General features: G+C 26.0%; 1 protein-coding gene across 1 annotated transcript; it reads left to right on the top strand.

Moving 5' to 3' along the window:
• The first annotated feature begins 709 nt into the window (after positions 1-709).
• On the top strand, positions 710-25,730 carry LOC111038842 (elongation of very long chain fatty acids protein 4-like). Its single transcript, XM_022322093.1, has 8 exons — positions 710-1,001; positions 19,108-19,222; positions 19,459-19,649; positions 20,094-20,183; positions 20,293-20,349; positions 21,923-22,028; positions 23,791-23,927; positions 24,014-25,730. The coding sequence occupies exons 2-8, from the start codon at positions 19,132-19,134 to the stop codon at positions 24,191-24,193; spliced, it is 852 nt and encodes a 283-aa protein (XP_022177785.1). The 5' UTR covers positions 710-1,001; positions 19,108-19,131; the 3' UTR covers positions 24,194-25,730.
• The last annotated feature ends 1,800 nt before the right edge of the window (positions 25,731-27,530 follow it).

The raw sequence follows: 27,530 nt of genomic DNA, 5'->3' as shown, positions 1-27,530 counted from the left end.
AGTAACTATTAATAGTGAGCATTCTACTAATGTAGGTACAAATAATTGAGTTGCATAACATATAACTTACAACTTACTAATCGTTAATCGATCATAACATTCATATAAAGGTGATCGAGGACGTTTCAGTGATAAAAAGTATTCTGTCAACATGTATTCTGATTCAAAGGTATTAATTACTATAAGTAATTTTCAAAGAATAATTTTTAAGTATAACTTATTTATATGTTATTAATGCGATATATCTAGTTTTTTTGCAAAATGTGTATGCACATTTCTAACAGAAAACATATTTCGATTTATTTAAGGCAATAACATAAAATTAAAATCAAAAAAAAATCAATGCATAAGATACATTGTTTAAATACAATATACATATTTGATTTATCTTATTTTACAATTTTACTTAATATAATTTTATTTTAGTAAAAACGTAATTAAGTTTGTATTGAATATAATATGTATGTGTACTACCTATGCATTGTTATTGTATATATATAATATATATGTAGTTCTTAGATAAAAACAAAAACAAAATATGAATATTTTTGTTCTTACATTAAATCTCTTACCAAGTTCAAGAAAAACCCAATAATAAAAAGAAGATAGTATATATGTTTTAAATAATAATTGTGCAAAGAAATTGGAGTCCAATTATACATTTAAGTTGCTCACCTCGAACTCTGCGATCATCGGTTAAGAACGCTATTCACTCAAACACAACTATCACTAATGCGTGTTATCGGTTAGCGTACAGTTCGCAAATCATTTTTTGCAGAATGATATAAACTTATGTTATATTGATTGTTCTATTAAAAATTAAAATTAGTACAAAAGTAATTTCATTTGCCTAATATAGTGGTGGATAAAATTGGATACGTGTTGGACGATGTAATCTTCTGTCGCATGGAAAACATGAAAAATTGTCAGAATTTATAATAATAACTGACAATAATCTTTTACTTGTGTGGTGAAAAAGTTTCATCTTTAAACGGCAAGAGGTAAGTGTCAAATGGCAGTATTAACGATAACACTATTAACAGGTAGTTTTAAAATATTTAGAACGTAGAAAGTTAAAATTATATTTATCTGCACGGTTTTTTTTAAGTTCTCAAATTTAATCTGAGCGTAATAATAACATTTAAAACACTTTAAGTGGTTTTCAATGTTATAAAGGTTGAGTAATATTACATTTAAATTAAAAAGTCAACAAAAAAGGTATTTTATTAAATTTAAACAACTAGGAGAACAATTATTTTATATTTGATATATGTTTATTCACTACATTATATTCTATTTGACGAACTATCCCAAAAAAATATATTATATCAATATTTTTTTTTACTGTGGAAGGTTATGAGCATTTTTTTTTATTAAACGTAGTATTTTAAATGTGCACACCCTCACGCCTAGACACGAAAAATTCTTCCAATAATTTAATATCTACTAAAATTATTAGTTGTTTTATTTGTAGATAAGTTAATAGGACATAACTCTTTTATTACCAAACAAAAAATATAGGTTAAACTTTAATAAAAACAAAAATTGCTGAAAAAAAGGGACATCGTTATATTATAAATTATAATATTGTTAAGTATACAATATGTAATTTAAAATAAACAGAGTAATTACTCTGTTGTATGGTTTATTTTGTGTGTACCTCATAGTTGAGTTGGTCGCTGTAATAGATGTGTTAAATTTGAATCTAATGATAATAATTCCATACCTATACGAAAAGTGAATTTGAGCGGAGACAGTGTGACAGCCATTATTATTTATTTTTAATGTCATTTTATAATTTCTTTGTATTACAATTAGTAATGACACCCCAAGACTTTGGTCAGTGGATGGCTTATCTCCTCAAGATAAACTTAATTATAAATTTACTTAAGCCTCTAACACAAAAGTTGTATAGATTATTAACTAATCCAAATAAAAAATAAAATGTATTTCTGTAAGTAATTATCTATTCTTTTAGTAACACAGTAAGTTGAACGAGATTTTTTCCAGAAACATCGAATATATTTTTATATTATTATTAATTATTTCATATATTATTGCTATTAACTTTAAAGTCAATACCGAGAATCTAAAGAGTCTTCATATCTTTAGATTGGAGTGTACCACATAGTAGTATAGTAGTATAATTTATAACTTAAAATATTTTCTTAATTGGATTGTGTACCTATAGAAAAGTATAGTATAGACTATAGACTATTTCAAGTTAGAATCATCAATTTTTGAATTACAACAAAATTACAAATATAATTTTGAGAAATATGGTATATATGTTTAAAAATCAAATTTCATCAAAATGTTAACTTCAAATCCTCATAAAAAATGAACTTTGTGATAACCTTTTTTTATTCCAGTAAGGAAAACTTATGAGGAATCTTGGATTCAATTTTCTATATTAGATATTTAAATAAAAATTATAAGAATTTCGGTGTACAAAACAATTTGCAACTATTCGTGAGTTTTCAGAATTTTGTTAAAATGTGAACTTCAAACGCTAAAAACAAAAATGTTAACTAGATTTTTTAGATTTCATTGAACAATACTTATAGGAACCTTGTTTTTCGTTGTAGTGATCTCAAAACAAAACAATAATATATCAATGTAAATAAAATTTTAAAAAAGGATTCATTGCTCCACTCAGAATCCAAAAGTTGAAAATTTAAAATATCCTATAGATAGCACAAAAAAAGATGATTGAAAACTTGAAAATTATAATATTTAAAATAAATGATAACAGACATATTTGGCATATATTTCAAGTCCTTGCAGATATTGATTTTTAGATAGGTACATTCAAAAACAGAATCCATTCAGTCAAAAACTGGTGTTGCGTAAATATTCCAGTTTTTCTGTAATTTATTTTTAGTTTTCCAGTTTATTTTGAAAAGTACTGAGAACTTTCCCAAAGTAAAAACTAGATCCAATTTGCTAACCAAAACTATCATAAATATTGAAGTTTGAAGCATTTGTTCTGCTATAAAAAGTGTTTTTAGAAAGAAAAAAAAATAACATGAACACACACACATATCATTTAAGATGATCGTTCCGATTGGAATCTAAAAGTAGGAAAAGACAGAGAATTGAATATTAGACACTTGTCTCAAATCAGCTGATCATAGTACTCATTTGATAGTGGTATTTATTATGATATTACATTAATAGTAATTATTAATTAATAATTATTGCTAATTCTGAGCGAAGCACAGTAATTACAACCTCGATGTCTGATATTTCTTCAAAATGTATTGATTGTTTTTTTCTTACTCTCAGAAAAACTACTAAAAATTCATCTTATTGACGTACAGCTAGAAAAAAAACTTGATTCTTTTTAAAAAAAAAACATCATTATTATAAAATGAAACAATTACTTCTCAGAATTTAAAGCGTGAATACCTACATGATTTTCCGTGAACATTTTACGGGTGAAAGAGATCAAAAAGTTTTATATACTCCTGTTAAAGATCAAAAATTGAGTCTGGTGGTACTTAGAAGTGTTAATTTGTCGATTTTCATTTAAGTAAGAAAGAAGTATGAAAACTGTAGAATACTAGCATTTACAATTTTAAAGAAATTTCTAAAATTCAGGATGTTTTCGTGATGTCTGGCATAAAATCGCTTTTTGAACACTATATAATTTATCATTGCTTTTAAATTGTATACCTACTCAAATACATGTCACCATCCTGCACTGAACTTACCGAAACGTGACCTACACTCAATTGCTACACTATATAATATACTGCCCGGCTTATTTTACCGCCTAATAATATTTGTATCATACAATTTTAAATGTTAAAAATAATATCGAATTTCAAATTGCAAATGGAAGTGTAGATATGGTTTTAGTTTTAAACTATCAAAAATAATATTTTTCTCAAAACATCAGTGAGAGAACATGATACTCGTAGACTAATGAATTTCACAAATTTGTACAAACACGAAAGCATAAAATAATATGAAGGAAAGACATTGCATGTTTAAGTCGAATATGAAGTGCTACCCTTATCATCATTGTATTAGGCACACATATTATATTAATACTATGAAATCAAATCTATTTAATATTTTTTTACTAAAGATACTCTAATCAACTCAAAAACTTATAGCAATTATAATGCTTGACCACACAAGCAATACAGAAGGACTACACATATTATTATCTGTGTCGATGTTTATTAGTAGGTTAAACCGTAAATATCCATTAGATGTGTTAGTGTAAATTGCAGAGTGATACTTTTTGTAAGTCACTCAATATCTTGAAGAGTATTTACATTTTTAAAAATATTTGTTTAATATGATTTTAATTTACTTCCAACATTTTTAATGAAATAAAAGTAATCAAGTAGGTAATCGTTGTGGTGTACAGTAGGTTTCGAGTGTACATCGTCATTGAGTAATGAAAGTGTTAAACTTTGATTTGATTTAATTATAAATTATTATATACAATGAAAAAATATTCTGAGTGAAGATAGTTTAACTTTTTGATGACTACGGCATAACTAATATCAAATAATTATTTTATATTATTATATTAATAATATTGAAGTTGTAACAAGTGTTCGTATTTTATTTTTGAAATTCCTAATTATTATATAAATAAATAAGAATTTTTAAACTTTACCTCCCAAATATATATCAACTAAAACCAATTTACTACCAGAAACTTCCCCTCCAAGTTTATGATCTTAGAGTTTTTCTATTAGAAAAAGGGTCTTCAGCCACAAAAATAATTTTTTTTTAAAACACAAACCATTGTAAAATCAATACATTCAGAATCTAAAATATATGTTTTACATTTTTATAGCTATACATTTTCAATATTTTTACTTTTAAAAAAAATAATCACATTCTTAAAATGTCATATTCCAGTGTATATAATTTCTCTTAGAATTTTGATGGATACATTAAAATCAAATGTCTACCGAGTATAGTTTATGTTAAATGTATTTGAAGATTATGTGAGGAGAGTAGTCGACTAATATTTTTTGGGATACCTCTGTTTCACACCTTGTTTCCGTTAATCATATAACATTCAATATTTATAATTGATGAACTACTCGTTCAACATTATATTTGTATACATCCAAAATTCTAAAATAAAAATATTCTGCTTCGAGATATGAAATAAAAAATGTTAGGTATTTAAATACACACATACTTTCTATAAAGAATTATAATAAGAATTGTAATTTTCTTTCAAAAATTTTTTTCTGGTAGATAATTAATTTAAATTACGAAAAATATTTACGAAAACGTTAATATTTTTCAAGATAATGAATGTTTACTGTTAAGTGATCACTCAATGTATTATATAATTTCGTTACCACATATTATTAAAATTTGAAGTGTGAATAGTGTTTTATAGCTATAACGAAATACATACAGTATACTCATAAATTGTATAATCCTCATGAACATTTTAACATTCTGAGTAAAAAATTATTTAAATTATCCATCATCGATGCATGAAAAAGTATAGTTAAAATTATTACATTAGAATAACATGGCAATTAATACATTCACGGGTATCTCACTATAATTCGAAAGTATTACACATTGTAAGTAATCATCGTCATAGCCGACAATATTTCTGATGATGACATAAATTAGGTCCGTTTAAAGTAAGTGTATCTTAACTATTGTGCCGAACGTTTTAATCAATTGATGTAGGCGTGTTGCAGTACTTGTATATGTCTGTAATTTATGAAGAAAAAACACTGGTGTATGCATGCCTTACAAATATTTTGCATAAAATATATTTTAAAAAATATAAACGTTAGCCAAACATGTTTTTACATCATACGCAGTTCACAGTCCACACTGCGCATGCAATACTAATAACAGGTTAAGCGTAGGTCATGCACATAATATGTAGGCACATTGACCTTACATACCTACTACTTGTCAACTTCTTGGTTTCAGTAGGATTTACTAAAAATTAACTCTGCCCTACAGACTACACTCTGTTTATTTACATATACGATGACATAATACGATCGTTTCGGAGACCCTATGTCAATGAATACTATACATGTGGGGCTTAAAAACCATAAGTGCTGGTATTGACAAGTCACAATGTCACATTATATGGTCAATAAACCCGACGTGGCGCTGTAATCCAAATTACAGTTTTTATATTAGCGCTTGACCCGATAATGGTGGTTTGTTTTTGTATGGATTTCGAAGTTGCATTAACACCGGAAATTAAATTATTTTATAGGTATGTAGGTATTTCAGATATCATAGATCGTGTATACACCTACACAAAATTATTGGAATATTATTAAAACTCTAAATTATATAGATAAATAAATTTGTAAGCCACTAAATATTTATTCATGTTTCTATTAGTATATATTAAAGATATTGATAATGATGAGCAATTACCTAAACAATTTTAAATGATATACGGGAATTATTAAACTTAATAAACGACCGTATATCTAAATTTAAAAAAAAAACAGGTTGAAAGTAAACCATAATGATTAGTTACAAAACAATTATTACTTTCATTATCATAGATATTTATGATTTATGAATATATTTTTCTTATTTAATAATTTTCATCTCAACACAATTCAATAATTTTAAACTTCCAAATAAATTAGCATATTTTTATTGTATAAAATGTTTATTTTTTCTGGGAAACAGTTTTCGTATACGAATAACGTCTCATACATATTCATCCTCCTAGTCGATATTATGTAATTACTATTTAATGTTTCAAACAAAATATCACAGCCAATATTACTACGCCGAAGTATGTTTTGGAGTCTTACTCGACGCATGCATAATATGGTAATGCCATGTAATATAACCCCTTAACCTATAAGTACAATACAGTTCAACAAACGTAAAACATAGTATTTTTTAAATAACAATAGTAGCACGCGTACTACAATAATACATACCTTTACCTCTAAACAAATTTAGATTACTGTTAATTTGTTTAATAAATCACATTGGATTTATTGATCAATGAATACTCATACCTACAACATTGTTACACAATTATTTAATTTATTGATGAATTATTTAACTGGCATCCACGGGTTATGTTAATTTCTCCACTGTATTTCAAAATACATTCTACTTTGATATGATATTTTAAATTTAATCTAAACTTCATTATTTTCAAGACTTACAGAATCATCTACTTAGAATATGTCTAGTGACTAGTTCTGCCCAATGAATATTCACCAATAATTCACTAATTTCAATTATTAAACATTTTCTACAATTATTTGTTAATAATGAATGTTATAATAAACAATTATGTTTGCCTTGAAAGACTACAGGAGGAAGAGGAGGGACTGTTGTGTATCTCGACATTTTATTTTAACTATTTAAGAAAGTTAAATGGGACATTTTTATTTTCAATGTTGGGACACAATATTTTTAGAGTACGCTATTAAGTGACAAAATCCAGATTCCAGAGTTAACCACTGATATTTTATACCTACAATACAATTTTATAATATTATGATATATAACTATGTTTATTGGTTTTTTTTTTTAAAATAATTTTCTTCTATTTTATGTTCCACAACTAATTTCGTAGTTTATTCATAGTCAATATTTGACTAGGTAAATTTTATTAGATGCTATTACAATTGTATTTTAATAAATCTATTTTGAAAAGTAATATACCTATACAATATAAAACGAAGATTGCAAGAACAGTAATTTTCATAATTATGAACAAATTTAAGAAAGTTTATCAGATTTTACATAAAAAATTTATAGGTGAATTTCATATAACGCAACAGCCAAAAATATGTTTACAGCAACAGAATTAAAGTTTTAATTTCAAAATATTTTTTTTGAAATATATTATTCAATGTATACAAACGCATATTGTATAATAAGTCACTTATAAAAAAGAAGATGCAAATCCTTCGGGCAGTTTTAGGTAATTAGTATATTATTAAGTAACGTTTTATGCATATAATTATGATTATATATATATTATTCATAAAACATGTGTTTCTTATAATAGTTAAGTTACCTAACGTAAGTCACTTAATCAGTTCATCGTGACCACTTTATATGGCAAATTAGTTACTAACACGTCATGTCATCAATAATAATAACATAGTAGGTGTATTAAGAATTTGCATTGGGATAGTGAAACTTCTTTACTACAAATTCTCGTAAGCAGTTTAAAAAAAAAACTCCTGTTCTATAGAAAAATTTGAAATAACGTCAATTTTTATAAGAATTAACATTAAAATGTAAGCAAATATTTATAACACATATACTACATAGTTAGATTCCATTTGGGGGGAAAGTATCAGTATACAATATACATGTTTTGTCTTCTCTCGGTAGTAATAAGTTTTAGGATAATAAAATATATTCAAATTACATAGAATTTTTATTTAGTTAATAACATACGACGTGTTCTGCAGAATAATAGAAATCTTCTTTTTTATCAAGATATCTTGAATTTTGAATTACATTTGTTCATTTTATGTGTTAGAAAAATACGAAATTATTCGTACAACTTAGTATTATAATTCAACAAATAACACTTCTTTCAACCCAACATAATATCTTGAAGTTCTTAGTTCAATATTGATTTAATACATAAGGTGCTTACACCATAATCGTTATTATTTTAATATTGTGGTTGTTGAACAATAAAAAATGTAAAATTATGATTCTGTTACCCGTTTTAAATATAATATAACGATGCTGGATGTTTAAGTTTTAGTTTAGAACAATTACATTTTTACCCTTTTTTTAATTTTTAAGTTTAATATCTTTAATATTATGTTTTGAGAATAGTAATAAGAAACACTACACTAAACCAATATTTATAAGATAATCAGTGTTAAGACTTATAGTACCAGAAATATCAAATGGCATAATATGCTCATTAATAGTGAATAATTCATGATAATTCAATACCATAATTGTTAAGTCATCATATTTCACTAATAAAATTCAACTAAAAACTTACTAAAATAAAAATGTTTCAAATAAATTGTATATTTTAAACAAAAATACGATTGTCAATAGTTATTATTTATTTTAAATTATTTTATAATTCATACATCATAAAATTATAATAATATTATAATATTAATTATAATTATAATAATATATTAATATTAATTATAATTATTATTATGATTATATTATTTAATACAGTTCTTTATGGATTATATTTCCTTGATACACATTTACATGCAAAATAATGTAAATATATGTCATAAGTTATAACTTATAGATTAAACCGGTACAGCATAATATTGTTACTATATCAAAATCGAAATGGGTTTCCTGAAAATATTTTATTGCCGAGGGCATATCAGTACTCTTTAAAAATATTCTACACATTTATACTATCCTCTTTCCCGACGAAAACAAAATAATTTTGGGTTTTTCCAAATTATTCTGTTTGTTAACGATTAGTGGAAAAACTTATATCGACTCAAGGCTAGTAGGTAGGTAGTTATTACATATAATTTTGAATGTTGGTATTTCCTTCTTTTGATATTTTAATAAACTATAGTGCCGGGGTGGGTATAAATTATTGGTGTCACATGGAAGCTTTTGCAAATAATAATAATTATATTTGTGGACTAGAATGATTTCCTTATTTATTCAAGTATTTAATCACTAAAACACGATACGTATGTTATAAATTTGAAATTTGCCAAGAATTTACCTATCATTAATAATTTGATTAAAATTGGAACATGTTTGTTTCTAATAAAAATAAGAATAACAGCAAGTTAAATAACAACAATTTTAATATTCCTGAAAAGAGCTGATATTCACCGCCCCATTCTATCATGGAGATTCTATACCTCTATAAAAAAACACCAATCATAAGAACCAACTGAACATTTTAAATTATTCAAATAAATTAAAATACTATAAATTACTATTTACTATTTATAGTAATAATTTACTATTTTTTTCAGTACTTGAAGAAACTTTGTAAAATCCAATTAACGTTTTTAGTTCATAAAAATGCTACACTAGATACTTTTGAACACTTTTTGAAGTTTTTACTAATTAAATCACCAACAAAAATGACATTTACATTTTTTTTTTCAAAGAAAACGTTGAACATTTAAAAGAAAAATCATGTATACAATTCATAAATAACTACTTCTAAATTTAGTTAGATATATTCTACATAATATTATTATCTAACTAATAATAATATCAGCTACATTAGTGAATATTTTAAGTTATCATAAGTATTATGTATTAGTGCAACTCTTGTACGAAGTACAATGATAATATTTATTAGTTATAAATAAAAAAAAGTTAAATATGATGTTTAAAACATGATTAGACATGAATAATTTATTTTTATAAAAAAAATTATCATTGTGGTTGTAATTTCAAATAGCGTTAACTACTGACCATACCTAACACGATGATAAATTATGTTGAGTCTATAGTGATTTTAATCACTACTTACAGTTTTGGTAATTCAATTGTGTTACAGCATACAGCTAACTAAAAAAAAATGTTTTAATAGATACAAAAAAAGTAATTTCAGTTTTTCTTAGATCTTAATCAGAAAGTATTAGATACAACATAAATGATGTAATATATAAATGCTATTAAAGTGCATATCGAACCGGATTGCTATATTTTGTAAAATTACCTATTGTAGAGAGCCTTGACTCAAGTATGACATGCTAACCTTTTCTCTTTATAAAATATAAATATAATTTCTTATTTCTACATAAATATGAGTTTATTAGGCAAGTGGGTTTAGTAACACATTTTAACACTAAATTTTAGTGTACTTAATATTTATATAAATACTGAACAATAAAATAAGATTTTATTTAAATTTTAAGGTTTTTTTTATAAAAATATACACTTAGATATTTATTTTTATTTTATTTTTATCATCATTTTCATATTTTCATTATATAAATACATATTGTATACTATTAAAATAATTTTAATGAATAATTAATTAAAAACTATAGTACATATTATTGTTTTAAAATATGAGTAAATATAAGCCTATGTAGGTAAATATTTATAATATATACCAGATACCAGATACCTAATCATTTTTACCATACTATGTACCTACAATATAATAATTCAAATATTAATTTCAAATTAGAAAACATGCCATCAGTGGAGTTCTGAACTTTTTTGAAAGATGGAATATGACTTTTTTACCATTCTGAGGCTTCGGTGTACATACATGTATTGCTTTATCATATCTTTTATGTGACAAAAATAGGCCAAACGGAGGGGGGTACCCCCCCCCCCCTTGATCCCCCCAAGCATTTCATCATAAATTGTAATTTCTATCTTAATTAATGTTTCCGTTTATTAAGTACCTACCTATGCATAATATTCAATAGTATATAAGTGTAGGTAACTACATAAAGTGAGGATTGCTTAATTCTCCTACAGACGATATTATATTAAACATATACCAAATTGGTACGAATATTTTGCACAAACGTTAGTTGTATAATATGATTTAAAGTCCTAATGTCCTTTACTAGAAAATTCAAAATGTAAATACCTGGGACAAAACTAAGAACATTCATTAAACTACAGAGTAATAAATCACTTAAATATATAAAATTAATAAATACCACTAAGTATACAATTTATAGTCTGTAGAAATTATTTTTCCCAGATTTTTAAAAATTAAATTTTCATTAACCAATGTACAAAAGGTGAACAATTAATATAAAAACAAAAATTAATTAAGTATAGGTAGATTTGTCTATAGTGATGTGCTGATGTATATAATATTATTTTATTAAAAAGTTGTAGCTTGTCTGTTATCAATGTTACAAGTGCGTACTCGTAATCCACAAGGAAAATCTATGAGTCATAAATATATTTTTGTTAATAAGTAACAATGACAACGAAAACCTTACGAAAAATCAATTAGAAACAAAAACGTGTATGCAGTCAAAAAAATGTTTATATAAAAAAATAACTAAAACACTAGATAAGTGTGATAGATGGAGACGTGTGTGATACATTGATACCCACTACGCATGACAAACACGTAGATGAATTTCCAAATAACTGACAGTCAAGTTTTGAAAAATTATTTCTCATTTATTCATTAAACCGTATTTAAACTGATACATTGGAAGATTAATAAAAACATTTTCTATACGTAAATTAATCGAAAATCATTTCTAGCCAACAGAATATTTGTAGACAAAAATAGAAATTAATTTCAAAACAACATAGCTGAGAATCTAAAAGTGTGCATTTATTATAAGTAATAAACTAATAACCAGTGTATTACATAAGAAAGCCGCGATCCATTGTAGAAATATTCCCACTAAATTATCATGGTATGTGAAGTATACTCAAGTGCTCACAATGATCAATATCGATCTTAATGTGCGTATTATAATACAATTACAGTTAAATATGTCAGTTGCAATGTTTAAAATTTAAGACTAATGTGTGTGGATGACCGAAATTTGATCACCTAGGAATAACATTTTATACCTAGTATAGTGTACGGTTCCATTGAAATCCGCAAGGAAGTTATTAAACGCGTATAAATAATATTAAAGTTGGTTAAGTAGACAGTATTATTGAACATATTTGACATACGTCACGAATACGGGTTTTTTATGTTCAAAACAAATAATAGGTTTTGAAGCATCGCCCGTGGTCATGGCGATCTATTGTTGATAAATCATAGCTCATCTGTTTCTTATAATATTATTGTACGATTAGTTCACTTGTCGTTTCAATAATAAGTTAACTATAATTGCATTTTAATGAGAAAATTGAATACTATAACTACTGGGAAAAGTGAGGTGTAAATACACATGTATAAACGAGACAGATTTTATTACAGCATGACCTTCGGAAATGTCCACTAACTCGTTTTACAGATAGTCCTAAGGCTTGGTCGTTGTGCATTTTTGAAATATCACCCATAATGTTAGAAAGTCAATGCCGCCCATTGTCTATTTATGTCTAATTTTCAGTTTAATATAAAAAATACCGTACACGGGCAACATACAGAAACCTACTTTAAATAATACATAATACCAATAGGTGTATAAACATTTAACGATTTTGCATAATATCTTGTACGAGTAAAAAATAATAAAATCCTATCAGATACCTAATAAAGAAACTAGTTTATACTTTATTCGCGACCTTGACTACTAACTGTAATTTTAGTATTTGTAAACAAATAATAAAAATGTGAAATATGGGGATGGGGTTTTATGAGAAAATCGAGAATGACATGCCTATTATTTTATAGAATTGCATTGTGATGATAAATAATAAATGTTGTATGGTGTGTAGGTATTTATTATGTTTTGTCATTTTGAGTATGATAGTAATATGAGTCAAAATACAAAAAACAAAAGAGAAACACTTTTTTAGATTTAAATTTCTGTTAAGTAATTTAAATTTTTCTGTTAAATGTTTATGTTAGTTTAAACTACAAGAAAATAGTACTTTCTGAATATTAAACTATAATAATACAAATTTAATTTCCGTGTTGTTTTTATATTTTTCAAAAAGGTTAAAGCATAAAAGCAATATGTAAAACCATTAAAATTACAATGATTTATTTGTTATCAAGTAGATTTTATTGCCTTATCCATTAGCGGAAGTAGGATTTTTAGCATCTAAAAATTTTATAATTAATTTTTTTATGCAAATAAGATGAAACACACATGTAATTAAATTATAAATTCTATATTATAACCACAATATAATGAATATAATGATAATGGTGCTTTACCAAATTTATAGAAGTACACACCCTTGTAAACGTCACAATGGTTTTAACAACTTTTGAATGTGCTAAAATAATAACGTTGTTCACTGAAACACGCAATTTCCTTATTACTCAACAGTTTAATATAAAGTTTTAAAATAGACTTTGAAAAATTAATTATTAAAACTTAATGGAAATATTGTTTAGAGACATAATATCACATACATGTATTTTAATTTATTTCCATTAATGGGTGTATGAACGGTATATAGTCGAATAAATAATAATATTTTATAATACATACATTATTTTTATTATTATTATTAAAGCCTCGGTGACTATGGCCATTGACTGAATTGAATTAACATACGTTAACACTTAATCTTAAATTGCATTGAGTATATATTATAAAAATCACAGTTGATTTATTAAATTAGACTTCATAATAAAGGTTATCGTAATATCGGGTATTTAAAGTTGTCCGGGTGAAGGGCCTCTGATAGAATGTTGGATATTATTCCAGTCTCGTCTCTCCGTTTCGAATGTCAAGCATTCAGATATTATGATGTGTTTGATTGTGAAGGATATGTCACAACTGGAGCATATGGGGGGGGGGGGGGTCTTCGATCTTCATAAGTTACTGGAAGATGATCGAAGTGTGTTCGATTCGCATTCAATTAATGGAAATTCCTATTTTTCTTGTGATGTTCGGTGATGCGGGCCATAAGTGAATAGTAATATATAAAGCTATCTGATGCAAGATAAGTAATTCACTTACACCTTGAGGGTTTGGTTTTTTTTTATTGCTTATTTTGAAAGTTTTATTTAAGTATTGCTTCAAAATTTACATAACTTTGTATGTGCATCGATTTCTAATTTTTTTTTTAACTGGAATTTAATTTATACGATTTATTTTAAATGTATGACGATTTGAGCTTTAAAAAGTTAAAAATGCATATTAATAAATAATCATTATTATATTATAACGTACAAGTAAATCAAAGAATTTTTTGTAAAAAAATAACTTGTAAATAGCATTACAAGTATATATATAGTACTATATACAAATGTAATTTGTATACAATTTTTTCCATATTGTTTTAACTAATACCCGGAATCAATAAATGGCTGGGGTCTGAAATATTACATGTTAAACAATTATAATATACTATTTCATTGCACTTGACACATTTGCTATACTTTTAAAATATTCAGAACCAACATTATTAAATTTGAAATTTTTTTTTTTTTTGTAAAATTAGGAAAAACAAACTGTTATTACTTTACACAAAAATCGTTTTATATCATAATCATAATTTTCAAATTAAATGATGAGGCACACGCCCGATTGCAGTGACTTTTTCAAAATAAATTTCCAGTGATAAAAACATGATGAATATTCGTTTTAATCTTTACCTCGCATCATTTATGATCACCATTTGATGAGACTTGTGGTTTGCATCTATAATTTTAATCCATGATTGATATTGTCGTAGGCAATGAATTCTACGAATTCATTCGAGGGATCGTAACGAAAAATATTATATATTACTATTTACTATACATTAATTCAACGAATTAATACAATCAATCATAACGAATAATAAAATTTAATGCAATATATATATATATGTAATTTCATTTATATTGACAAAAAAACAATGAAAACAATTAAATACCGTGCAATTATTTTCATTTTTGCGCGCGTACGTAAAGGTACAGACTAATATTTTTACCTGAAATTACCATTATCATTTCTCAATAAACAATATACATTAGTCTCGAATCTATTATCATCTAATATTTTGATACTCAGGGCATAGTCATTTTTGCTCTTGTTGGGAAAACCATTCGCGTATGACACTGCAACATCGTCACCTATCAGATAGGCCATCAACAGACGTACCATTATTATATACATATACGCACCGCCTGCCGCCCGGCTGATGTACAACTTTCTCGATCGGAAATCACACAAAATTCGTTATTTGTTTATCGGTCAAACTTCATATTGCATTGCAATTAGCATAATCACCGGCTCGTTTCGTAAACACTGTCCGTCAACCAATAATCGCTGTAGACAACGTCTTTAATAGTTATAACATGATCGGTTGTCGACTGGAGACTTCCATAATACGATCGTCGTCGTGAGTGCACCACACTTGGTTCATGTTTTATTCGAGCCCAGTCTCAAAACTCGTACGATATAGTATTCTGTAAGCCACCGTAATTCAGAACGAAAGCGATCGAAGACATCTACCGAGGACGGACGCAAATTGTTTAGTAAGAATATTTTCGATAACCGTATAGTAAATATTATGTACATATTCGCCTTGACATGAATTCAAAAGTTAATACTGGTCGATGACAAAAAAATTTATCCGCGACCACACAATAATGTACGATTTTCAATTGTGAGAAATTACAACTCCGTGCACTGAACCTGATTTGTTTGTGTTGCATTATTTTATGAGTGTGAATCATGACTATCTGCGATGCTGTTGCTTTTATCTGGTCGTTGAGTCATGTATTATGTAATTGTTACAAATCATCTGGTCTCTGGCAGGTAGAAATGTACCATAATAATAAAGTCGTGTGACACAGTTTTTAAGTTGGAAGATTAAAAATTTTACAATGCTAATTTAAATAACTAATTCGATCACTATTCTACATTATACATGCTGTACCTATGGACGAAATTATTAAAGAAATTAACAGTTTATGATATACCTATATTGGCTGTTTTGTCAATAATAATGTGTACGTTCATAATTATAAATAATCACATATTAACTTTTTATAATCATCCATTAATAAGTCAACCATCTATTTGAATATTCAATAAATTATAAACTCCCTCTGGAGTAAATAAAAAATAACAAAACGAATTTATTTAAATCACACTCTAAATATCTAATATTTGATATTACAGTGTTTGAATATGAACTTTGATACAAAATCATTTTAGTATGTTATTGTTTTAAATATTAATTTGAAAGCAATGACTGTTTGATGAAAACTCTAAAAACGATTTTCAGTGGAGCTTGGTTTATTTATGTATTTAAAAATTTAAAGTGATAATAATTTATAATAATATTTACTTAAATTGTATAAGTTATTTAAGTATTTTAACTAAACAATTATTTTAAAAATTAATTTAATATATAAAGTAATAATCAAAGTACTGATGAATATGAAATTAATGAGGTTTACAATAAGAATCACAACAAAATAATAACATCGATTAGGTCCAAACTGGTGTTGCGTAAATAAAGCGTTTTACCTGATTTTTTAATGTACTATTTTTTTATTTTTTGTTTGATTATATTATTCAAAATTATATATTAGGTTTTACCAACATTAAATAAATTATAAATATCCATTGTCATTATTGTTTTTATAATAATTTCAAGTTAAAATGTTGATAATATTCGTAAAAAACACTAAATTCTTAAACTCATTTGTGATTCGATGTATACCTATTTAATAACTTAAATTAATTACAAGATTCATCATAAGTTTTTCATACATAAATCAAAAATTGAAGTTTAGCTTAAAGTTAAAATTTTTTCCACTCAGTATATATTCTTATTATTTCCCATGCATAATAAAATAAATAATATTATAGTGGTACACTTAGGTACATACATACTATATTATAAAATGTCTATAGAAATATAGGAAACAGACCTTGTTTGCTGAGAATTGTGTTTGTAATCAATAATTTATCACTTTATTCAAATTTAACACATCCATTACAGTGACCTAGGTACTCAATAATGAGCTGCACTTGAAATCTACTATTCGTCAGGTTAATAAAACCTTCAGATTATTTTTGTTTTAAAAATGTAATATAATAATGTCTCCCATTTAATATAAATCAATAGAAAGGATTATATTTAATCATTTACTATATTTTTTTCTTTATAAGACAGTTTTTTAAAATATGAGACACGAATAAGGACACAAAATCAAGTTACCTGTCAATGTTTCAGTAAAATTAAAAGACACTTATATTAACATTAAAAGACGAAAGTATTTACAGACAACAACAAAATTATAACATCATTATTTTCTTAACCTTAATAATTAGAAAAATAGAAAAATTTTCACCGAAAAACATGGATTGTATAATAGTTAACTATCTATAAATTTACAATTTATATCATATTCATAACTTACATTTAAAAATAAAAGCAAATATAAGTCAACAATATTGATATCGAGAGTTAAATAATGCAAGTGTTTCATCTTCCATTAAATTTTTGTAGACAGCATAATATATACAGTATTATACACCCTATAGAATACTATAGTAGGTATTACATTATTATAGCTGTATTACCTGACCTAACTGGATTAAAATTTTCTATCTTTCTATTGTTTTCCGTTTTGCTTCAGTTTAAATATACAATACAAACACAATTTGAATGATTAATTTTATTATTTTTCACTTTTTAATCCTGGACATAGTTTTCATGTAAAAACCAAAAAATGGAGACAGATTCTACGAATGCTTAAAAGTTGACGTAAATCCAATATCGTTATTATTATTATTCGTCTTCATATGTTAACACAAAAATATTTCCAGAATTAAGAAATTTGATCATGATTATAAATCATTAAAGCAATCATTGTAATTATTGTATTCATAGGTATTTGATTTTAACATTTATTTTTTTTTTAAATATATTTGTAATACATTTCAGATGCCACATAAATTATGAAACTAATTATAATAGTAAAATAATATGTAAGCAAGGACAACTATTTAAATAAAGAGTAACGTATTAAATTTTCGTGAGCCAAAACTAATTTCATGTGAGGTCCACCATGTAGGTTGCTACCTATAGGGTAAAAAAGGTGCCTGTTATGACTTTGTTAGTACGCACAGATGAAGTGAAACTTTTTTCTGAAAAAAAAAAAATGCAAATAAGCCGGTTCCCTCGACCGGAATCGAAACATCGTGGTTAATTGCTCGTGGTATTGACCATCACACTACCTATTGTGTATGTCGTAATCTTTTTTTTTCGTACCCTCTGCTCTTGAAGTTTCACTTCAAAAAAATAAGATATAAATACCCTCCAAGTTTCAAGGAATCTGTTCATATAACTTTTAATGAAAACGGTTTTATAGTTTTTGAGTATACTACAGAGAACAAACAAAAAACATTTAAAAACAATACCATCTTTTATCATTTATATTTAAAATCATACAAATTATGAAAGGATTTAGACGGAGACTAAACAGTATAGATTCATATATCGCATGATATAATCCCCATATTGTATTAAATCTAAATTATTATCATCATTATCATTATTATTATTTTAACTATTTCAATGGATATTTTTTTTGTATAATCTTAGGAGAACACATCAAGAGAAAACACCATGGCGAATTTGACGCAAGCTAAATTGAATATTTTCATGGCTGAAACACAGGATCAATTATTAAAATTATTTGAAAAGGAGCTAGTTTTTGGCAAGTATTCAAGTATTAATTAATTATTTAATCATTTATACATTTTTGTACTATAAGGTATTATTACCAATCGTCGATTGTCATATTTTTTCCTACCCTCGAGAATGCATTATGTGTACGCAGGTACTCACGTATTCAGTTACTCGTTTACGAGTTGAACAATCATTAATAAATATAATTACGCACCTACCTACTCTTAAACTATTATGATTAATAATGATATAATATTATTATAGATGAAGTGGTCGACTCGTGGCCGCTTATGAGTTCACCATGGCCAGTACTTTCAATACTATCTATGTACTTATTCTTCGTATTGAAGCTCGGCCCAAATATGATGGAAAACCGGAAACCGTTTAATATCAAATATGTGATGCTTTTGTATAATGCTATACAAACTATTTATAATGGTTGGCTTGTATGCTGGGTGAGTTGATTTTTTGTTAATTTACTATACTATACCATACTAAGTGTTAAAACATTCATAATATGACTCCTTAATAAATTATTATGATCATAAATATATTTTAAAAGTATCCGTTAGTTGTAAGTTCACGTATAATATAATACCCATGTGACGTGCAAAACGTCGGGAAATATTACCAAAACCAGTTTTGAAAATATTTCTTTTTCAATAGAACTTAAAAACCGTCGTTATGATGTATACAAAATACAAATATATTTATTTATTAAAAAATCAGCAACTCTTTTATTACTTACGAGGAGTTGTTATGATTCTTATGAAGTTGAGTAGGTACTGCATTAAAATCTAAAATATATTATAAGCTAATCTTTATAGATACACCAGTATATATATATAAATACCTATACTACGAATAAATATTCTTGTATTACTTTATTCCCATTTTAGTTTTTTTTCACGCCTGGAGCAGTGGACTACCACTTGAATCATTTATGCCATCCACTTCCACGAAATCTCAATCAATTTCTTATACATGAGGTAAATAAAATCAAACTGAAAAATTTAAATCCTTATATTCCTACAGGTTAATGCATTTTATATATTTGTTTTTATAGAACTTAAATAAATTGTTTTTAATTTGTTTCAGTTAAACAAAGGGTCATGGTTTTTTTTCCTATCCAAAGTAATCGATTTATTAGACACAGTAAGTATTTGCCTATTTTTTGCCTTAAAAAATAAACTTAAATAAATTAAAAATATATTGCTTTTCTTAATAATGTGGTTGAACCGTTAAAACAGCATACGATTTTTATTCTTATTAGTTTTTAGTTATTATCGTGTTATTAAATAAAATACCTACGACATTATTGAAAGATACAATGCAACTGAAATAGTTCTTCGATCTAACTTAAATTATATTATGTAGCCGAACACATTTTATCCATACGAATTGACATATTTTAATCCCTTAGTTACAGAAACTAAATCCATTAAAAAACTAGCCATTAAGCCACCCAAATGTACTAACATTTTGTGGTCTGACTTCACTACCAACCACGGAGTTTGTACAACTAAATTATAGCTTAAACACTGGGAAACGATCCCACCTCATTTTGCCACCTGATAAAGCAATATTTCCCCCCCCCTCAACTCTGATTTTACAACTGGAATCTTTCTAAGAAATGCATAATAACGTTCTCTTGTCTCAAAAAATATTGTCGTCTCCATTGTACTACTCTTGAACCATCCGAGGTACATGATTTAATTTTTCATTTGTATATATTATTTATATATTATTCTAAATTACTTTTAATCTTGTAAGTCAATATATTATTTGTGGAAGTCAATTTTTAAACAAAGTTTTAATTTAAAAAAATCATAACTATACTTTTAGATAAAATATCAGAAGGTATCATTTTTCCTTCTGTAAGTGTTATTAAACATAACTCTTTAAACTATTAAATAACTTACCTTTGAAATCAAATTATTTTCTTGTCGTTTTATCATACAGATTTTAATAAATATGCATGTGTTTTAGAATTTGTATGTTAAATTCTAATAAAAAGTAATATTAAATTGGTTATTGAATCTTTAATAAATGATTGTTTACGAGTATATGAAATTGTAAATAAATTCAGAAAATAGTATATTAGTTTCTTAATATGAAAAAACAGACATTAACTTTTATATTATTCACACAATCAAACATATTCACTCACTATTTTTGATATTAATTTCTGTACTGAATTAATTTAGCATCATATTACATTGATTTAATAATAATACCAAAGAATTCACTTTAATAAGTAATAACTAATATTCAAGTCAAACGTAGTAGGTAATAATTATTGATATCGTATATTATTTTTCGAATATTAGATTTCAATAATCATTTGAAGTCCATCCAATTCCTGTAGTATCTCTAAGTACATATTTATGTAAATAATTAATTTATTACATTTACTTCACACTTATTTATATTTTTGTAACGCATTGTGCAATAACTAATAAGTAAAACAAAAAAATGTGCAAGAGTTAATGAATTATAGTAAATTATGTCGTAAGTCTAAACATATTATTATAATATTTAATTCAATAATTTATGAACAGCTAAATTATAAACTGTAAATGCCTTTCCTCATAAAAATATAAGTACAATTCAATTATTATGAAACCATTATAATTTTGTCTACAGAAATTGTATTTATTTTACCTGACAATTCGTATTAGTTATTACTATTATGGAATAATTTATTTACTTATTTATCACGTTACAGGTTTTTTTTGTCTTAAGGAAAAAACAGTCGCAAGTATCTTTCTTACATGTTTATCATCATGTAAACATGGTAATCACTTGCTGGGCTTACCTAAGGTTCATAAAAGGTAAAAATATTTTTTATTTTTTTTTTTACAGAAGTAGAATATTTTACACATAGTAATTAACAGGGCCGTTCCGAGGGAGTGGTGTGTTGGGTCACCCACACACCCCCCAAATTGTTGCTGTTTAAATAAGAGTCAGGAAAATCATAATATCCGACTAAAGTAAAATAATTGGGATCAAAGTTTATTTAAATTTAAATTTTGTAACAATTAAAAATTATAGTCATTTGTCAAATAATTTTACATTTTAAAATGTATTTTTACAATAGGTAATCCGATTGTAAGACCTAAAACTAGTCATAATAATTGTAGGGACATGTATCTGGCATCTACTTTCTGCGCGGCTCCACGGCTGCTTGAATTGCACTACAACGATAATATATCGATATTAAATGTATATTATTTATTAATATTATACTATACATGGTCAGATTACACAGCCCGCAGCTGACAACTTGCAGACTGTAGTCAGCGTAATCGACAGTTGTAATAATTTATGGTTAGTTAAAAACATAATTAACTTTTCATTTTTTTTTTTTTGTGGTTATAGTGACTGGATATTGTTGACTCATTATTTCTACATGAAAACTGAAAAGAAAATTTACCAACTTGATTATCTATACAGTTGACTATTATTACTTCATAAGTGTTTAAGATGTTTAAGTTAGTTTTTTTATTTACTCTGCAAAATATACGAAAATATTGTTTGAGGCTTTGTGAGAGGAATGCATTTGTGAATGACAAGTCAGTATTTTAAAATATATCGTTAATTGGATGTATATGTACACGTTGGTTAAATAATGTTAAACAGTACCAGATTGTCGTTTTCTAAGATTGAGATATGTTGAGATAGAGATTTGCTTAGAGGGATATATGGATTTAATTGATTTAATGAATAATGTTACTCCACCACTGGCCCTAAGTCCAGTGGTTCTGTGTTTTCTAAGTCCACTGTAGTTGGAGGGTTTTGCAGTATTTAGATTTTTAAAATTAATATCTTGTAAGCAAATTATTTCGGGTGAAATTTCAGATATTCGTATCTTTAGTTCGTCTAGCTTTTTATAAAAGCTATTCATGTTCAATTACATTATTTTCATTCTTGTTTTAATTTTTATTATTATTAAAATTACTATTAGTTTTATAATTTGAATCAGAATATTTTTTTAGAATTTTTGAGTATAAAAATTGACCCGAACAAGTAGATAATTTGCTATGGATATTTAAAGTTTCGACAAGTGAAGTAGTGGACCAATATTTCTCGAGGTACCCCTATGCCACAATACTACGGTTACTTAAACTTTAAATATTTATAATTATTAACAACCTACTTATTCAATATCAATTTTTATCTATTGAAATACTTTGAAAAATATATCAGAATGTATGTTGAATGTTGATAAATAAATAAGTAAAAACTTCAGAAACAATGAAAACGAGAAAAAATATTATTTCTTCAAAAATGTCGATTTTTAATGATTTCAATTAGGTGTGTACAAAAATATTTTAAAAAACCTTTACTTTTTGATATAATGAATGTTAAATTTTTAAATTATCACCCTTTTTTTAAAAAAAGCTCATTTATTTTATCTTTTTTAAAAGAAAAATATTGTTACCGTTGTATAATAGGTACCTACATATTCAAATGTACCTATATTCCATTCTTTATTAAATTAAGTTGCAGCTTATATTAGACAGCAAGAATAAATCGTTTAGTAATTAAATAAATAGACATATTGAATAATGAATGATCAAACCGTATTTTTAGGAGAACAACTGATATTTGGTGGAATTATTAACTCATTCATTCATACGGTTATGTACAGCTACTACTTTTTGTCAGCTTTGGGCCCCCATATGCAAAAATACTTATGGTGGAAAAAATACTTGACTCGTATGCAAATTGTAAGTACAATTATTTGATTTTAAAATATTCTTGTATTTTTGAAAATAAAATTATTTTAACCAATAATATTATGACATTATTTTAGATTCAATTCCTATCGATCATGGCATATAATGCTGGCCTATACTCATTCAACTGCAATTTTCCGAGGTTATTTATGCTGTACGTGATTGCTGATGTTACATTATTTTTGTACTTGTTTTTGATGTTCTATAAAAGAACGTACGAACAACAAAAGCTCAAATCAAAAGTACACGTAAATTGAACGAACAAGAAAAAATGCCTACATTTTCATTGTTTGCGAAAATGTGATTTTCTAAAAAATTGTGTGTTATCAATATCATTACAATGGTTTTGTTTATTCCTAGAATAAGTACAATTAATAAGGTTGCTTTGCATTATATGTTTTGTAAGATTCAAGTAGAATCAAAAGAATTACACTGCGACATATAATGTAGGTAGTTGCTATATTAATAATATATTTGTGGAACAACTACTCATACATTTTATGTCATTAGTATTTTAAGGACTTTTTGTGCTTAGATGCACATATGCAATATCGACTTCTAATTCCAACTAGCTGAGGACAGTAATTGTCTAAATACCATGTATTTATATATTTTTTTTTTATCTTTTTATAATTTATGTATTACAATATTTAAAATGTTATGACTTATTTTATATTTGAAAAAATGTGTAGGTATTGTATATATTATAAACATAGTGTCATATGTATCTACAATATTTAGTAATTTTCATATTATATTAACTTAATGATCCATAAAAATGTATGTATTTATGTGATTTATTATTTGATAGTAAATTTATAATAAGCAATTTTGTCTTAAATAGCAATTTCAAGACATTCTAACACTTACTTAAAAATCATTATAAAATAATTATTCGCCTACAACATGTAAGCTAAAATTATGATTATTATTAAAATGATATAAATACGCATTGTAAAAATATCATAAATTATGAGATGGCCACACATAGAATATTGAATATCCCATGATGTGCTAAATATGTTGTAGCTGTATTCTAATATAATATTTCAATAGCACTTACCATTTAAAAGTTTAAAAATAATGATAAATTCTGTGAGTCATGATTATGATCATAAAATATTACTTCAGTGTTTGATATTTTTAGCATTGCTTAAATTACTGATATATTTTTGTAAAATGTATCATAGTTAATTTTTAAAAGTACAACCATTTCCCTCTATAAGGAATTAAATTGGTTTCTTAAAAAATAACTGATTACCTTTATTACAATAAAACATTGTACAATTATAAACTATTGAGTTATAAACATTAAAATAACTTAAGGAAGTGCATATATTTTAAAGACCAGCTCAAATTTTATAAGCCTTATATCTGTTTTCATTAATATCTCTTAATATATATATAAATATACGATATACCTATAATATATGGTTTATACGTATGGTTCAAAATATAGTCAAATATTTGATGTTTAAACCCGTAATAATAGCTTCATAAATACTTAGTGGATAGCTTACATTCTTTATTCAATTACTGAATTACCAGTATTAGTTTTAGAATATTGTATTATTGTGAGACTATTTATATATTAGTTATCATATTTATAATCAATTTTTGTAAAATAAAATTTTAAATAATGCATAATTGTTATTTATAATTTAATACTAATCCAGCATTTGTATTTATTGAAATTCAATTAGAGCTATGTTTTATATTGTAAAGATGCAACGTACCTGATTTCCAACAGGCTATACGATTTTATTTTTAATAAAACATTGTTTACGATCTTTACAAGAAGTATAATATGTAAATATGACAACAATAATATAATATAGTGATACAAATAGCTTAGAGAGTTTGAGTAGAATACGATTCTATGACATTTCCTCCTATCCATCTATATACCAAAACCTATTTTTAATGAGCAGATCCATCGGGGTGGTATATTGGTGTGTCAACAACATGGCTTATAAAAATTTGAATTCGGAGTTAAGTGTGATTCTGTGCTGTGCAATATTAATTGTTTTATCATTTAGTAGGCATTGTAAATAGTTCGTTTTTATATCAGTTTAGTCTGCTAGTATTAATAAGGGAGTGTTTATTTTAATATTTTAGTCGGCATTTTTTAGTAATATTCTGTTAAAAGTTAGATGAGTGGGCTTATAAGAGTTGTAAATTCGATTGGAAAGAAGGTAATTTGTGGTTCTATGTTTTTGTTATGTTTGTTCAAGTAAATATTCATTGTTGTGTGTGTACGTTTGGTTTGTGTTCAGTTTTGTTGCCTGCAGAAAATAAGTACGGCTATTATTTATATTATTCGAGTGCGGGGTGCTGTTAGATAATGAATTTGACACACTATTGATTTTACTATTTAAACTTTCTTTAAAAGTGGTTGTTGTTTTGATAATTGCAACAGATTTTTGAAGTTGTACATCTATCGCAGTTGATGGGATGATTATCATTATGACATTACATATTGCATATCTTGCCGGAAGGTCAAGACTCTTGTTGCAGGTGTCAGTCTATGCATTTGAGGTGATTGTTGCAGTATGCACTTGCTTACATTTTTATTTTGGAATACCATAAATATCTAAGCTATTGGATACAAGGCCGTAGCCAGGGGAGGGCCAACCCCCCCCCCCCATAAATATGTTTCTGGATACGGTCTTCATTGGATATACAGTTTTTGTTTAGCGTTACCAAATAATAGAGTTAGGGGTATTTTGGATATTCTGTGCAAGCTTTCATAATATTTTGTCACACCTGCAATGAAAATTTAAAATATGCATGCTGGATGCTAACTGGAAGATAGGTTACTTCCATGCTGTTCTATATGAAATATAGACGTCAGGGGCAGACACAAGAGAGAGTTTGAAAGGTCAGCTGGCCCACAGTTTTTTTGTCAATGAAAATTGTCCCTCAAAATGACAAACTACATACTAATTTTATTTTTTTGAAAACATACAATAGTCAATAATAAAATAATACTAAATAATACCTAATCTTCTTCTATATATACAATGGAAAGTGTTCTTCTGGTTCATAATCAACTCAGAGCCGAACCTATTAGAGTTATCGACTTGAAATTTTGAGGATAGATTAATATAATAATTTCACCTTGTTCTAAGGATCGATTCTTCAAAATTTTGATTTTAAAGGGGCTGAAATCGGAAAAAAATTAATTTTTTAAGTGAAAAATTGTACATATACATTATACATATTGCATATCACGGCTTGTCCATGGGTTTCCATAGCTACATGCAACACCTGACCTTTTTTTCCGTCAAATTATGTCTTTTTTTTAGATGAATTGTTCAGAGAAGTAAAATTCGACAATTTATCTATATATATATATACACATAAATGAATCCTTATTTCCCTTCTTCAAGGCATCACGCTTATAGTGTATCGCTATTATCGTGTTTAAGACAGATGCATCTGTCTGAAATTATATTCATATAAAATAGTTAATTTATCATTTTTAGTTCACATTTCGCAGACGGTTCAATAAGAAAATAAAAAATAAAATATAACATATTATTCATATAGAGTACCTATGGTGGGGTCCGTAATCCACCAAGCCTCATGTAT

Source organism: Myzus persicae, unplaced genomic scaffold (assembly GCF_001856785.1).
Source record: "Myzus persicae strain clone G006 unplaced genomic scaffold, MPER_G0061.0, whole genome shotgun sequence".
NCBI lineage: Eukaryota > Metazoa > Arthropoda > Insecta > Hemiptera > Aphididae > Myzus > Myzus persicae.
This window is presented reverse-complemented; position numbering and strand designations above follow the sequence as displayed.